At 39.5% G+C, this 17022-nt stretch overlaps 1 protein-coding gene across 3 annotated transcripts in view; it reads right to left on the bottom strand.

Moving 5' to 3' along the window:
* LOC149260379 (S-adenosyl-L-methionine-dependent methyltransferases superfamily protein) overlaps positions 1-17022 on the bottom strand; it is a 413041-nt gene that overhangs the window by 266100 nt on the left and 129919 nt on the right. Inside the window, exon 3 of one of the 3 annotated variants that reach the window (XM_089420520.1) lies at positions 8618-8671. The exons of the other annotated variants lie outside the window; for them this stretch is intronic. Coding sequence (XP_089276646.1) covers positions 8618-8671 — 54 coding nt within the window. The remainder of the gene's footprint in view (positions 1-8617; positions 8672-17022) is intronic. 3 annotated transcript variants of the gene reach the window in all.

The following is a 17022-nucleotide window of genomic DNA, read 5'->3' as shown; positions in this document are numbered from 1 at the left end:
CGTTTTTGATCCAAACGGTTTCTCTTCTTTGTGTGAATCCTCTCAAAGACAGACCAATTGCGCTCACACCCAGATGCACTGCAAGTTTGACTCAAAATACGAATTCCAAACCTTTGCAATTCAGGGCACTGGCCACCAAAGGCCTCCCACCATTGTGTTGCAAAAAACATAGGAGTGTAATGAATTATGAGTTAGATGAAGGCTGAAGCTCAACAAAATTACAAATTATATCTAACTTTCAAATTATAAATGATTTAACAAACTTTAATAAAAAAAGTAAAACCATTAAGAAATTGACAATTGAAATTTTTGTTTACCTAGCTCATCTGCTTCTCTTGCAATCTTTGCTAGGTTCTTCCCAAAGGTACCTGATGCATTGCTGAAGGATGTGACCTGTCGATGTATCTCCAGCTGATCAGACTCCGATGGGATCATGCGTTCAATGCAATCAACCAGTCCATCTCTGACCTCCCCCCTCAAAGCTCCTGACTCCTTAGCTTTATAATGATACCGTGGGTTCAACCTTTCTAGGTGAGAGACTCAACCTTTCTAGGTGAGAGACTCAACCTTTCTTTGGGGGACTTCAATTGCCACCCTAGGAAGGCAATTCGTACTACCTTGGAGGAGAGTCGAAGGAGTTTCACAATCACATTACTCAGCCTTGGGCCTAGCCAGTGCATGTTACTAAAGGACGCAAGAGGCGAACACACAAGAGTTGTTTGGAGATGTTTCCGGGCAGCGTTTGCAGGGGGAATTCGGGAGTTAAAGCTTCAATGGAGGATCAACCTTTGGGGAGAGTTTAGGGGCAGTAGATTGCAGCATTTGGGCAGTTCTATTTGCAGTCACTTGGGCCTGTGCAGGGAGCCATTACTGGGCACAAATGGGAATTGGTGGAAGGAGTTTTAGAGACGGGATTTGTCGGGAGAAGTGGAGGAAGCCTTAGAGGAGAACATCTCAACATTTTGGGGTGATTTGTATGGCCTTTCCAGCAAGTTACAAGCAAGTCGTACCTCCCAGCGTTTTGAGGAGGACGTGGTGCTTGGAGGCCGAATTTTGAGTTGTGGAATTAGGCCAAACCCTTTCTGGGTTTTGGTGGGTTTTGGGTGAGGAGCTAGAGACTAAAATTGCAGCATTTTCCAAGCATCAGAAGAAGAGTTTCCAACCATCCCTTTCCAGCAAGCTGTGAAGTTTCTGGGCAACGCAAAACATTCTTGGAGCAACAGTTGTGTAGCATTTGGGGCTAATATTTGCTCACCTAGGTTTTGTCATGCTTGCCAATTAAGGCAAGCCCAGGTGCACTTTCCATCACCATTGTACTTGCTCCAAGAAATATTAATAATATGGCTCAGATGGTTCTTGTCTTTGGTGTTTTCCATGGATGAATGTTGATTGTTTTCCATTTCTAGCGCTGAATTTGTTCATTGCTTTGTATATCACTGTTTTTCCTAGTTAGGAACATTACAGTGGTATCAGAGCCCAAATCATGGCTCAGCCGTGGGGAATTTTCCTATGAGTGAGGAAAATCGGCAAAATATTACATACAGGAGGCAGAGGTACCAGAGCAAAGAATGGGAACTGGAGATCACGCCCGACACAAAGGACAAGGGGAAGGCAGTGGTAGCAGAAAGCATGGGATGGCCTCTGATAGTCTCTTGAAGGCTCTGAGTGATTTAGCGATGGGGCAGAAGGTGATGCTAGACGAGATCAAAATGCAGAACCGAGAGAGAAGCACTCATCAAGAGTTTTTGTTTGGAGAGACTTCGAGGGCCTCTCAACAATTCGACCATCCTTCACCCATTGTGCAACCACCATCAGCGAGTGGGCCAAACTCGAGCCACACTACCCTCCTCCATGCCTTTAGCGTAGAATGAACCAACAAGGGTCGAAGATCCTTCACCTATGGGCAATGTTTTAAAACTCCGACTCCGACTCCGACTCGGCCGAGGATCGACTCCGACTCCAACTCCGAAATAGTAATGACTCGGCCGGCTCGATTTCAATGACTCGGTCGTTGTAAAAAATACATTAAATATTTATTTTTTTTATTAAAAAACATAATTTTAAATATTTTAAACATAATTTTAAAGATTTTCATTCATGTTTCCAAACACACAGCATTATAATATAGATGGAAGACAACATATGATCAAAGTAGGCTCATGAAACAATCCACTATATAGAAATGGTACCCAATGGCAATACATAGTCAACTGTCATACATGATCAAAGACTCAAAACAAAATACAAATAACCAAGGAGGCTAGAAATGGCCTCTACAACAAAAGTAAACTGTGATGGTGACCAGACTGCAATACTAGTACTACTGGGCCACTGGCTAGTAGCTACTGCCAAAGGAGCCAAGATCATCTCGACCAATCTCTGGATCATCATCATCAGAGTCAGACAAGGGGCCCCATGGCTCCTCCTCATCATCATCGTCTCCAACTGCAACTGTAGAAGTGGTGCCAGTACCACTAGCAGGCTGTGCAGCAGATGCAAGCTGAGATAGAGTAGATAAGCGGCTGCGCTTCTGTCGTGGCTGAGCAAAGGAAGCACCTACAACTGGAGTCCTTGCTGGCTATGAGACTGAGGCTAGTGGATTGGGATCTGCATTCAACTGAACAGGCTGAAGTTGAACAACATGTTCAAGTTCAACTGATGTCTCCATATCTATATCTACATCAAGATCCTCATCAGGATCAAACTCTGGTGGACGACTCTCCACTACCCAATCTGATGTTGGATCAATGTCTTCCAACACAATGGGATCCGAATCAGGTCTTTTGTTCAGCAATTGGTTTCGTCTGAGCCGAAGGTTGTATTGGAAAAAAACTAGATCATTCAACCGTTTTTGATCCAAACGGTTTCTCTTCTTTGTGTGAATCCTCTCAAAGACAGACCAATTGCGCTCACACCCAGATGCACTGCAAGTTTGACTCAAAATCTGCAAAAAACATAGGAGTGTAATGAATTATGAGTTAGATGAAGGCTGAAGCTCAACAAAATTACAAATTATATCTAACTTTCAAATTATAAATGATTTAACAAACTTTAATAAAAAAAGTAAAACCATTAAGAAATTGAAAATTGAAATTTTTGTTTACCTGGCTCATCTGCTTCTCTTGCAATCTTTGCTAGGTTCTTCCCAAAGGTACCTGTTGCATTGCTGAAGGATGTGACCTGTCGATGTATCTCCAGCTGATCAGACTCCGATGGGATCATGCGTTCAATGCAATCAACCAGTCCATCTCTGACCTCCCCCCTCAAAGCTCCTGACTCCTTAGCTTTATAATGATACCGTGGGTTCAAAAAATACCCAGCTGCATGTATAGGGCGATGGAGTTGATTGTTCCATCTTTCATCAATGATTGCCCAAATGGGCCCATACTTTGCCACTCTATCCTTGTATGTTGTCTTTATTTGCTCCTTTGCTTGATCCATAGCCTCATAAATGAAGCCCATAGCCAACCTTTCCCCATCCACCAACCGCAACACCTTAACTAGTGGCTCAGCAAGCTTCACAATCTCTGCTGCCTTTCTCCAAAAAGTTTCTTCATGGACTTTCCTTTTCAATTCTTTGCCTTCCGGTTTGTTAGACCAATTGCTTTGATTCCATTCATCACTGGAAAACATCTTTTGCAAGTTTCTATGTTGGGAAAGCATAGATTGCAATGTCAAAAAATGTGTAGCAAATCTAGTGATGGCAGGCCTAATAATATCCTTGCCTCCAGTGTGTTTCCTCATGAGACTCAAAACCAGTGTATGATTGTAGATAAATTTTGTTATGCTTTTGGCATGATCTACAGTGTTTTTGACCCAATCTAATTTTCCAATATCCTCAAGCATGAGGTCTATGCAATGTGCAACGCATGGGGTCCAAAAGATGGTCTTGTGTTTCTCCTCTAACAGTTTGCCAGCAAGAACATAGTTAGAGGTATTATCTGTGATGATTTGAACAACATTAGCCACCCCCACCTCCTGAACAACCTGATCCAATAGCTGAAACAACAAGTGGCCATCTTTTACCTTATCAGATGCATCAACTGATTTTAAAAACATGGTTCCCTGTGGGCAGAAGACAAGAAAGTTTATGATGGTACGGTTTCTTTGATCAGTCCATCCATCTGACATGATGGTACACCCTGTTCTTGCCCATGAGTCCCTGAACTCTTGCAAATACTCATTAATGGATTGAATTTCTTTCTGCAAACAAAACCCCCTTAGCTCATGCATAGTAGGGCCTTTGAAGCCTTTTCCAGCAGCTTGTATGGCATCAAACATAGGCTCATAATATGGTGAACGAGTAGCATTAAAGGGGATATCAGCATCATACCACCATCTAGCTATGTACTCACAAGCAGTCTCCCTCAATTCTTTCTTCCAATGGTCATCTAAAGTGGGCTGAATTTGACCTTTACTAACTTCAGGACCATGTGCATCTGATGGAGAGGAGGGAGTGAAATAACTTTTGATAGTCACATCACCCTCTTTCAAATTCATTCTACCCTTTCCCTTATCTTGAACAGAACCAAAAGAGGGAGGAACATAACGGAAAGGGTTGGATGCCTCAGTTTGAGGGATAGAGGAAGAACCCTCAAAATCATAGTGGGGGTTGGTAGCCATCATTTTTTGTATCTCCCTCTTCCTCCCAATTTCAGCCTGTATCTCTTTTTGCCTAGCCTTATCTTCTTTAAATTTCTCAAAGCTGGCCAACAAATTCTTTCTAATCTCCCCAATTTCTGGTGAGGTACATGGGGTAATTTGGCCTCTAATCCCTGCCAAGTGTTGTTTCAGCCTATTAATGCCCCCAGGACCTTCCTTAATTTTCCTATGGCAAAATTTGCAATGCATTTGACTATCAACCATTTCAACATATGCCCAAGCAGGATCTTTTGCTCTAGGTGCCATTTTTTGACTAGGAAAACAATCTGAAAATGAAAAAAAAAAAAAAAACATTGATTCAATGTTCATTTATTTGACAAAAAACACTCTCTAAGCTTTCTTGATATGCACCTAAAATTTACTAAGCAAAAACAGATTTATAGAGGTGGAAAAAAATACCTCCAGGCACAAACTGCCTCCTCAAGCTTGCTCCAAGAATCAGCTCCTCAATGCTGCTCCAAATGGCTGCCCAAGAAGCTCCTCACTCCAGCTACAATGCTCCTCCAAGACTCCTCACTGCTGCTCCAAAACAAGCTCAAGAACTGCTCACTAATTCTCAAAGAAGACTCTCACTCAAATGCATAAGACTGCTGTGAGTGAATGAGAGCATTTGGGTGTCTTAAATAGGGTTTGGGAGGGGGAAATGGACCCCAAAAACATTTAGCATATTATTATAACAGTTTGGGATCCATAAACTTCATTAAACAATTCAAAAATACCAAAAAAATGAATATTTTATTGTGGTTTACGCGTGCCTGGCCGTTCCCTTGTGACTCGGCCGAGTCATATCGGAACCGGCCGGGTTGACCGAGTCACACATGACTCGGCCGAGTAATTGAATGACTCGGCCGAGTCATGTGTGACTCGGTCAACCAGACCGTTTCAAAGGCCGGGTCAATTCCCTTAGCAATAACTCGGTTCAACTCGACCGTTTCGGTTTCGAAACGGCCGGTTTTTAAAACACTGCTTGATATCGGCTTTTCTACAAAAGTCAATGAATTCATTTGAAATGAATTCTCCTCCATTATCTGATCTAAAGACTTTGATCTTCTTTGCAGTTTGGTTTTCAATAATGCTTTGAAATTTTAAACATATCAAAGGCTTCATCTTTGTGCTTTAGAAAGTATATCCACATTTTTCTAGAGAAATCATCCACAAAGGTGATATAATATAAATATCCAACTATGAATGTCTGTTAAAATTGGCAACTAGGGCCAAACTCCACATGGGTCATCTTATTTATGACAGTTGATATTTTTCTTGGATTCCTCTCTCCGAGAGGTGTAGGATTGATCTAGAGATCATCCAATTCTGACATGTACAAATGAAGTTATGAATTTATTTTGATTATGGTCAAATTGTCAAGGTCGACCAGCGAACTTACGTAGGGTCGGAAGCCCAACGGTCACATCTATTCATCCTCAACATTGCATATAAATAGAAGGTGACTTAGCCTCATTTGGACACACTCATCTTCACACTTCTCTCTCTCTCTCCTCAATGATTGGGTACAGATTTCTGGGCCTCTCTCTCTCCACACTTCCGAAATTTCAAAGGAGCGAAATTTCAGGAGGCCGAAACTTCAGGAGAACAGGAGGCCGAAATTTCAAGAGACAAAATTTCTAGACAGTTTGACCAAGCGTTGACCAACATGCGTTGACCTCCTTTGACCACATTTTTGTGAGGGCTATTTCTGTTTGGGCAGGCAGCATTTTTGGGCACATAAATCAAGGCTAAACACTGACTGTTTACCAACGTTGACTGCAGCTAGGGCTGACCGCAGGTGCGCTGTTTGACCAGACTTTGACTGCGCTGAATTTCACTGTTTAGAGGTTTTTTTTATCTTGTTGTTTGGAGGTCGAAGTTGACTGAATTTGACCGATTTGCTAGGGGTCAAATCTAGACAGTTTGACCAAGCGTTGACCAACATGCGTTGACCTCCTTTGACCGCGTTTTTGTGAGGGCTCTTTCTATTTGGGCAGGCCGCATTTTTGGGCACATAAATCAAGGCTAAACGTTGACTGTTGACCAACATTGACTGCAGTTAGGGCTGACCGCAGGTGGGCTGTGTTGTCGCACAGAGGGTCTAAGCATTGTGACAATGCTCAAATCAGGCATTGTCACCCTGATCCTCGATCTCTCCATTTAAGCTATCTCCCTACAGCAAGCTAAGAGGAGTAGACCCTATTGATAAATGGGATGAAGGAGAACTAGCTAGGAATCAACCGGCTCGGGAGACACAACGAGGCAAGCCAATACCTGATTTAAGGCTTAGCAAGAAAATTTAAAATGATTAATACCAGTGCCTTATGGAGTTAATGATCTCGCTAGATGAAATGAAAACCGAGTAATTGGTTTGCCGCTGCTGCTTAGGAAATAGAAATGTGAACAAACTTTTTAACAATTGCTTGAAAATACTTACCAAAATGTCTAGCATATAATGAGCATTAAAATATTCAAGCAATAACAATCAATTTTAACAACTTAGCAATGCTCCAGCAATTAAATTTCTAAAGATATGGATTCATTACTCAACCATGAAATTCAAATGCTAACCAATTTCAAAAATTATTCACCACTTTCGAATAGTTAATTTTTAAATATAAGAATCTAAGCACATTTAACTATGACGAATACCACAAAAGACTTTAGCACAAAGAAGCTTTAAATCCACAAACTTAGAAAGTCTTTTTCTCAATTTGCTAAGCAAGACTGAATGCAATAAATGATCAACAAAAGATTTTCAATTTTAAAGTAACCAAACACATCCAATTTGCTCAAAAAATTTATATTTTTTAAATGTTTTTGGATTTTTAATGTAAATGAAATGAAATCAAAATTGTTTTTCTTTAAACAAATTTGAAAGTTTTATGTTTTTAGGATTTTCTTTGAAACACAATTAAAATCATAAAACAAAATAAAATAAATCTAAATCTACCCTAACTATCCTACACTAACATATATATACATGAACTAAAAGAATCTAACCTCAAACCTACACAACGTATCAAAACAAAATCGAATTTTGTCTGTGTTTGGTGTTTGCAGATTTGGTCGACGGCAGTGTGGAGAGGGATCGATAAGGGAGAAACCCACACGGACAACGAGAAGGGCAGCGGATGGGCAACAGAGTTTGGAGGCTGCAGAGGATATGGGAGCTGCAGGAGCGAGAGGATGGGCGCTGGTGGATGTTGCGGGTTTGATGCAGCAAGCAGCAAAGGAGGGGTAAGCCACACGAATCTTGGTGATTGCAGCGTGGAGAGCGGATGGATGGCAACACGCTAGGAAGATAGCATGGAGATGGAGGTTGCGTGGAGGGAGAGATGCAGTTTGCAGCGTGGGAATGAGCTGGCTAAGGAAGAGCAAGCAGTGATGGGAGGAATAAGAAGGGACGCGCGAATTTGGCAGGGATTTGGTGGAGGTGAGGAGATCCATAGGATAGCGAGAGACTGCGTGAGGAGCAGAGGGAGTGCTGGGCAACGTAAGGAAGGGTGTGGACTTGGTTGCATGGAGGAATAAGAAGCTGTTGATAGCTGTAGAGATGGCTAACTGCGTAGGGATTCGATTGGGAAGATGGATGAGGAACTGCGTAGGGAGCTTGGTGGGTAGTGGCAGCGTAAAGAGTTCGATGGTAATGCGTGGAGATGGTGGAAGACGCAAAGTAATCGAAGCAGCAAAGGGAGGAAAGGTTTATATTTATATGATATGTTTTGCAGGTTCAGGAGTAACACGCTGAGCTGGAGGTGGCCGAAACGCGAGGAAATGAGCAGCGGGGCAGCGAAGAGGGTTAGAAAGTTTTCACACAGGAGGCTGAACGAGTGAGGTGTGGAAAGAATGGTGATACAGCAATCCCACAACCTGCTTAAAAATTTCAAAAAATTTCCTGGAACACAATGAAACCCCAAGCAGCATAACTGTATACATGCAGAAAACTGGTTCTGAGGCCAGATCTTACCCTCCAGGGCCTAGATCTGGCTTCGAGATTGAACCTCACCTCCAAATCTGCAACCTGCAATGATAAAAACAAAATGCCCAGAAGCAATATATGCAAGGATGAAATTAAAAACCAGCTAAATAATTACAATATCCACAAGTTAAAGGTTCTAAGCAGCTAGATCTGTCATTATGCCACACATATATTTTTAAAATTTTGAATTTAAGATGAGGTGCTTCAGAAAACCCTTCATGCATCCACAACAAAAGTTCTAATGATAAGCCCGGGATCAAAACCAACTGGGCTCTTCAGAAAATGCTATCCAAGAGTTGGCTAGTCCAACTGAACACTTCCTTGAACGCCCGGTGATCTCAAAATCAAGGATTTCTGCACAACTTAATTCAACCATTAACATAGAGAGAGAAAATGACAATAAAATTCAGATTTAAAGGAGATACCTGCCATTATATTCAAAAATTAAACTATCATTCAAACCCCAGTGACCAAACAAGATACCTGTGTTTAAAATCACTCTTCATAAAGCTATCATCAATGGCTGAAATTTAAATCTATGCATGAAAATAAAACATGTTACAACATTTCCACGAAGAGTAACACCAGCAGAAATTAACCCCAAAGCCTTTCTTTATTGCACATGAAAAACGATTACAAGAGAGCTTTCCTTAGCACACGACTCCAAGATCGAATGATCTCAACTGACAACTGACCTCCTATTTAAAAACAAATCTTCCAACGGCTAGTTCGAGTGATCCTTGTCAAAGTGATCTCGACCGTTGATGAGGATCAAAATTTCTTTTAATCTCATTCGTCGAAATTTTAAATATTGAGGAAATTTCAAATTTTTCAATTAAATGCATTTTAATACATTAATAAATTAAAATTTTGCATTTATTTCCTCAAAACTTTGACTTTGACTTAACCCCAGGGACCTAAGACATAAAATTTAACAAAATAATCAACTAACCATAGTCCTTGGACCAGTTAAGATTTAATTTTTTAAAGGACCCACGAATTTTACCTCTGGAAAATTTAAATTTACCTAGGACCTAGGACTTATGAGGGGATAAATTATTTTTCTAACCCTCAAGACATTTTACATCATGAATTTTACATTTTTACATCTCAAGGGGGAAAACCCATTTGACCAAGACCCTCACAGACTACCCATTTCTGCGACACAAATATAATCTAGCAGATCAAGCAATTTGTAATAAAATAACCTAACCAAATAGTTAGGATTATTCCCAAATCACTTTTACATAGACTTAATCTAGCACACTAGGACTCCCCTACCATTCTGGTGACAAAATCCATTCCGGCTTTGAGGTAAGGCTGAAGGAAAACTCTATCGATCATGGATTAGTGAGACAAAAAACCTTCTGGAATGTAGATCGTCATCAACAAATTAGGTTTACCTAGGCAATTACGTACACGACACGGATCTGCTGAGATTATTTACAATTTACACATGCAGAAAGGGCTTACAATATAACATAATCAGGCTGTTGATGATAGTCGAACGGCATAGACACGTTGATCAAGCGCTATCCCTTTTGCGAAAAAAGGGGGTGTACTGCTATGGGTACACCCCCATAGCAGTACCTAGACACTTTGTGCAACAACATTTTTTGGCGCCGTTGTCGGGGATATTTTATTCTCGGCGTTTCAATGACATTCATCTTTTCCTCATCGTTTTTAATCATCTCATCTTTTCCACCATTCATTATCCTATCAAGCGGCCAGCCTTTCCTGGCGTCATTTGATCTTTTCATCGCCCTATCTTTCGTCATCTCGTTAATCGTACCTTTAGCACCTGGACATCTCGATTCATTTCTTGGTTGGGTGGCGACTCCATTTCTTTTCATTTATTTTTTCTCAGACAAGAAGCCCCCCTTATATCCGATTGTTTGTTGCCTTTTGGATCCTAGAGTTAGATTCATGTTCAAGTGGCAACTCCACTTCTTTCATCTCTTGATTTTCTTGAGCAAAGGTCTCTCTCTATCATCCATTTGGTCCCTCGTTATTCATCATGGATTATTCGTTTACCCCGTGTCATTTTACTAATGTTCTCCATGATATTCCGGAAGTGGCCATTTCTAAATTGTCTTTGTTCTCGGGTGGTGATTCAATCGCTGTTAGAAAGCATCTATGCAGGTTTTCTCGTATAATGTTCATATATTGTAGTTCTCCTCAGTATGATCATGAAGATGTCAAAATGTGTTTATTTGCCTTTTCTTTAGAAGGTGATGCTTTGAATTGGTTTAATAATTGTCCTAAAGATTCTTTCACTTCTTTACAAGACATCATTCATGCTTTTAAAGATAGATATGGTTATCAAGATACCTCGCGTTGTGCCCTTGAAATTATACAACAGAATGAAAGTGATTTTGTGAAGGGTCCAGCTATCGATGAAAGATTCAAGACAATTCTCCATATCAGAATGTGCCATCCACCTGTACCGTTGCAGATCAAATCCATGACAGTAAAAAAGCAAGAACAAGTTATCAAATCAATGTCGACAATGAAAGGGAAAATCAGAAGCAAATTATAGAGGAACTAATGCGGCTGGTAAAAAATATGGAAATTAATCAAGAAAAGTTTGTCACTGATTATGTCAATGATATGAGAACTTTATACACCCACCTGGAAAAGCGAGATAAGGAGATGGAAACTATGAAAGCTAATCATGATAGGGAAATTAATTCTATGCAAAACAAGTTATTAGCTATGGATGAAGAAATGACTATCATGACATTCGATTATAATAATCAGTTGGCTACCATGCAAGCAAATCATAAGAAGGAGATAAACTCTATGCAACATTGCTTGATGACCATAAACGAAAAGAACAATAAAGTAATAAAAGATATGGAAGCTAGTCAGATATGTCTTCAAAATAAGTTATTGAGCATGGAGGAAGACCGTGCCAGGGAAGTCAGTGCTATGAAGGTTGAGCACTCTAGCCAAATTGATGCCATTACAATACAGGTACAGAAGCTTCAGCGTCAGTGAGAGGATGAAAGAAACAGGGAGACGTCGATAGATCAGAAGCCTCCTTATCTGCTGCAGCAAGCTCCATCTTATTATCAGGAGGTCATTTGTTCCATTGGAAAGTGGTTAATTGAAGGTGATCAAGATAAAATTAAAAACGATAAAAATCAGATGCAAAATGAAGAAAGACATGTCACGCATATCTTACATACTTCATCTGAGAATTTTGAAGCAGAATGTTCCACAAAGAAAAAACGCAAGAGAAAGAGAACGAGAAAGTGATTGGATGCATTAGATGGTTGTAAGCAGCTTGATTTTCAGATAGGAAAAAGCCCTACCTTATGCAGAATTGGACATGGCACATCCGAGAAACAGCCGACAAATTTGCCTGAAAGCAAGCAAATGCTCAGTATGCACTATATTGAACGCATCTGATGCCACGGGGCATCCTTGTATTGTATTTCTAACCTTATGCCCTGTTATTTCAGTGTTTCATTTTGTAGTTTGATTTGGTTTTTCATGTTATTAGACTAGTTAATAAATGACGAGCTTATATCTTTCTTGTGCTTAACGTTATATGATGACTTTTGGATGGACGCTACTTATATTTTGTTGTGTGTTACGTGGATGCAGATTTTGGATTCTCACATTCCTATAGTGCAGCGACGTGTCCCCAAGTAGAGCAAGATGTTGACCACTACGTGTCAACTGGCTGTTTGACCACACTTTGACGGGGCTGAATTTGACTGTTTAGAGTTTTTTTTTATCTTGCTGTTTTGAGGTCGAAGTTCACTGAATTTGACTAATTTGCTAAGGGTCAAATCTAGCATGTTGACCAGCGTTGACTTTTCTAGTTAGGGCTCTTTTGCTGCTATTATAAATTATCAGATTTGTAAATTGTACTATCTCTCTCTGCTGAACTATTGAAGACTAAAAGAAGATTTCATCAAGGGTTTCCCCACATTGGGGTTTGTCCCTGGCTGGTGCCACAGCTTGTGTCCTCTTGTCTTGGCTTGTCTTCTACTCTTTATGTTTATGTTCTATCTGCATTTTACTATCATGTTGATGTGATTGCTAATCTGAATATTGATACTGGGCTAATAAAGAAATTGAAGTAAAATTGCTCTAAAGCATAGAACATACCATTGTTGCCTAAAATTAACAATGTCACTAGCATAGGTCCACACAAATCTGAAGGAATTGGCAACAGGATGTCATGAGATTTAGTACTACTAGAGGGAAAAGGCACCCTCGTTTTCTTTCCACTTTCACAACGAGGGCAAACACCATCATGTTTTGATTGGATTTATGGCATTCCATAAACCATCTTCTTTACTTTGGGTAGTGCCTTATAATGAAGATGAGCAAATCTGCAGTGCCATAACTCAATCTGATTGAAATTGCATTCTTGAGCCATAGCTTTAATAGGTCTCCCATTGACCTTGTAAAGCCCTTCGACTCTCGATCCAAGAGTAAAAGCATTTTTCATGTTTGTTTTCTTTAGCCAGGTTAACACCTTTCCTTTTATAAAAGCCACCTTCATTCCTTTATCTTCTAGAGCATATATAGATATAAGATTTTTCTTTAGACCAGGTACGTATAAAGCATCTTGAAGATGAATAATTTCTCCAAGATCCAAATGAAAATAAAATGAACCAAACCCTTTTACAGGGTATGTAGAAGTGCCTAGAGGCAACACTATCCACAAACCAGCTACCTAAAGAGTCTAGAGGAGAAGCACTAGACAACGATGAAATCAGAAAGTACTCATATTGAGTAGCAGCAGCATTATTTCATACCTTGTATTTTTGTATCTCTTTTGAGGATGAGGCTCTTGATCACGATCACTGCGAGCATTGCTTCTTCCTTCATATCTTCTTCCTCCATAATTCCTCCTTTTTCGATTAGGAGACTGATTATTGTAGTTGTTGCTACTCCTTTGATTATAAGAGGATCTTCTTTCTGGACAATCTCGAGCATAGTGCCCATGCTTGTGACAGTTAAAGCATTCAACATTCCTCATGCTCTTCTTGAAAAACTTGGGTTTGGACTTTGGCTTAGAAGATTTTCCCTTTCCTTTCTTCTTCTTTGCTTGTGCAGTGAAGGCAGATGGTTCTCCTTCTTCATGTCTCTGAATTCTGCCCCTTGAAATCATCCTTGATTCTTCTTGCTTGCATCTTTCGATCAATTCATCAAAAGTTGGCAAAACATTGTTATTGTTGATGGTAGTAATGAATACTTACCAAGCTACAAAAAATCCATCAAGGGTTGTGTGTACCAATTCCCTATCAGACAAGGGCTCGCCAGCAGACAAAATTTGGTCCTTGAGTTTAATAATCCTTTTAAAATAAGCCTGAATAGATTCTCCCTTATTCAATTTGATATCTTTGAGTTGTTTCTTCAAGTCAAGGACGTGATTCAGATTTTGGACTTCAAACATGCCAACAATCTTGTCATACATTTCCTTAGATGTCTTCAGTTTGGAGATATAGGTAAGAAGATGCTCTTTCAAAAAATCAAGGATAATTTTGCGGGCTCTGATCTCACCTTTCTTGTATCTTGCTTTAGCAGGAGTGGGGACATTTTCAGGAGGCTAGGGTACACCTCCTTGGACATACTCTAGAACATCTTCTCCATCCAAGTTGGTGTCCAATCTAAGTTTCCAAGCATCATAATTTGAAGCCCCTGTCAATTTCTCGTTGTCCTTAAAGAAGGATGTGCCATTTGAACTGATCCACTGTTGTATTTTGAGCAACAAATAAGGTTTTTCAGTAGATAATTGCATTAAGCTTACTGTTCTTGAGCTTATCTTCACCACACAGCTTTGGTACCATGTTAAATTTTGCAAATTTAAAATTTAATTTCTAAGATCATAAACCATAGAAGACAGTCAATGAACAACAAGACACAAGATTTGGTCCAATACAAGGGGAAAATCCCACTATGGGGGCAAACCCTTTTTAAAATGCTCTTTTATTAGATCGTCTTCAAATGTTCATCAGAGATACATAATCAGAGTACAAAACCCCTTTTACAAATAATAGTAGTAACAACCCCTTTTAACATGACAACTTCAAAACACCACCACAAGCCTCGAAAGGCTTACAAAACAAGAGCATTAGACACAAGTGCGTGAAGAAAGTGCACAAGTACGAGAGCTAAATACTATGAGCAATATTCTCCAAATGCAATATCATAATGCTACTAAAGCGAGGGAAATATACCAACAATCAAACTCTAGTGCGAAAGCAATATCAAGAATAGAATATCTCTGGAGGGAGATCAATACAAGAGCTAAATATTTTGGTGCGAGAGAAATACCAACTACAATAATACTTCTCTGGAGCGAAAGCATTAACAACAACAAATAACAAAAGCAGAAACCACTAGTGTGAGAGTTGAATGAGAATTCTGAGATCTGTCAATAGATCTGCCAAACAGTGGATTTGCCAGATAACAGATCTGCCAAACAATAGAACTGCCAAATAATGGATCTGCCAATGATGATAAGAGATCTGCAAATCTGCAATAGATCCACTACTTATAATAAGAGATCTGCTACGGATAATAAGAGATATGCCAATGATGATAAGAGATCTGCAAATATGCAATAGATCTGCTACTGATAATAAGAGATCTGCCACTGATAATAAGAGATCTTCCAATGATGATAAGAGATCTGCCAATGATGATAAGAGATCTACAAATCTGCAATAGATCTACTACTCATAATAAGAGATCTGCTACTGCTAATAAGAGAGATAAATTATTGATACAAGGGCTTGATCATCAATGTGAGAGCTAGATCGCCATAGTGAGAGAGAGAGAACTCGATGTGTTGCAAATGAAGGCTTCTCTTCAATATATAGAAATCTTTGAGGCAAGATCCCTCTCTCGAATTAAGTGTTTTGGAAGCTCCTAGAGTGATCCATTCGAATTAGATAACTTAAAATGATTTTATTTTGCACATGTCTAGATGGATCACTTAAGTGATTTTATTTTGCACATGTCTAATTGAATCACTTAAGTGATTTTATTTTGCACATGTCTAATTCCATTATAAAATATTTTTGAAATAAGTTTTGCTCTTATGAAAAATAATTTGCTCTTGAGAAATAATTTGCTTCTAGGGTGAAAGGGGTAGACCCAATAAAGTGATTTCTAGGGAGATTTCTCCCTAGTTGCTCAAAAATTCAACAGATATTAGGGAATCACTAGGAGAAATATATCAATGGTGTAAAAGTAGTGATTCCAAGAGCCTATTCAAAGGAGAGACTCTAATGAAATGGATTGTTGTTGAAATATGTAACTAGGTTCAGTCTTCATAATGACATATGTGATCATGATTTTATGTATTTGATATTAAAGAAAAGAGAAATTTATTATTGTCATTCTTGATGCATGGGTTTCATGCTCAAGGTAAATTTATTTATAGGTCAAGCACCCATTGAGTGCTTCTAGGTTTGTCATAGAGTCATAAAGTCAATTAAGTCATTGTCATGTATGGAAAACCCTTTTGGACATATTGTATCGTGTGAAGAAAATTATTGTAAGTCAAAAAAATGTGTCAAGGGTCCTCCAAGACCTTGTCAAACAAGCAACTACAAGTCGGCCTATAAGGTGACAAGTCAACCTCATGAAAGGGCTATTTGACCTACTAAAGAGACTATATATAACTAAGCTCGACCTCATTTTGGAAGAGCATCTAATCAAGCAGCAACAAGTTCGATCAAGGAAGATAAGAAGACAAGATAGAAGCCTCAACACCTAACGAAGAGAAGAAGAGAGAAATCGAAGTTCTGGATTTGTTTTAGGGCTATATCTCTCACACGTGCGAGGAGCTAGGGCATCATCCTACTGCAGCAAGATCACATTGGAAACATGCTAAGTGAAGCCGAGTTTGGGAATTAATAGAATCTGATTTGGAAGTCAAAGTCTTAAGGAGAAGAAATCAAGTGAAGTAAAGAAGGACTCAAATATGCCCTAAAAACCACCACACATCCAAAATTGCAGTGACTATTGGGGGCCAAAAATTGCAGGTCAAAGAAGTTGAAGTTGTTAGAGAAATTATTGGGGTCGAAGTTGTTGGAGAAGTTGTTGGGGTCAAATGTAAGTTGTGGAAGAGAAGCTCATCAAAGGAAGGTTTGACTTGGTCTTGGAGGGGCCTTTGTCAAGGTTCACAGCTGTTGGAATTCATCATTTGAAATCTATAAGAAGAGAAGAGTTCTTGTGGATTTTCTTCTCAAGAGGAGAAGTTTTGGCCCTAACTGACAGCCTACATTTTGTGCCTCATTGTCTCATTGATCTTCATTGTTTGGTAGTTGTTTGATGATAGAGAACACTGATAATAATTAAGTGAAAGAAGAAGCAAATCAAGTTAAGTAAAAATGCATCACAAGCAGTTATCAAAGTTA

Source organism: Pinus tabuliformis, chromosome 6, assembly GCF_031772625.1.
Source record: "Pinus tabuliformis cultivar Carrire ecotype Pingquan chromosome 6, CPIR1, whole genome shotgun sequence".
Taxonomy (NCBI): domain Eukaryota; kingdom Viridiplantae; phylum Streptophyta; class Pinopsida; order Pinales; family Pinaceae; genus Pinus; species Pinus tabuliformis.
This window is presented reverse-complemented; position numbering and strand designations above follow the sequence as displayed.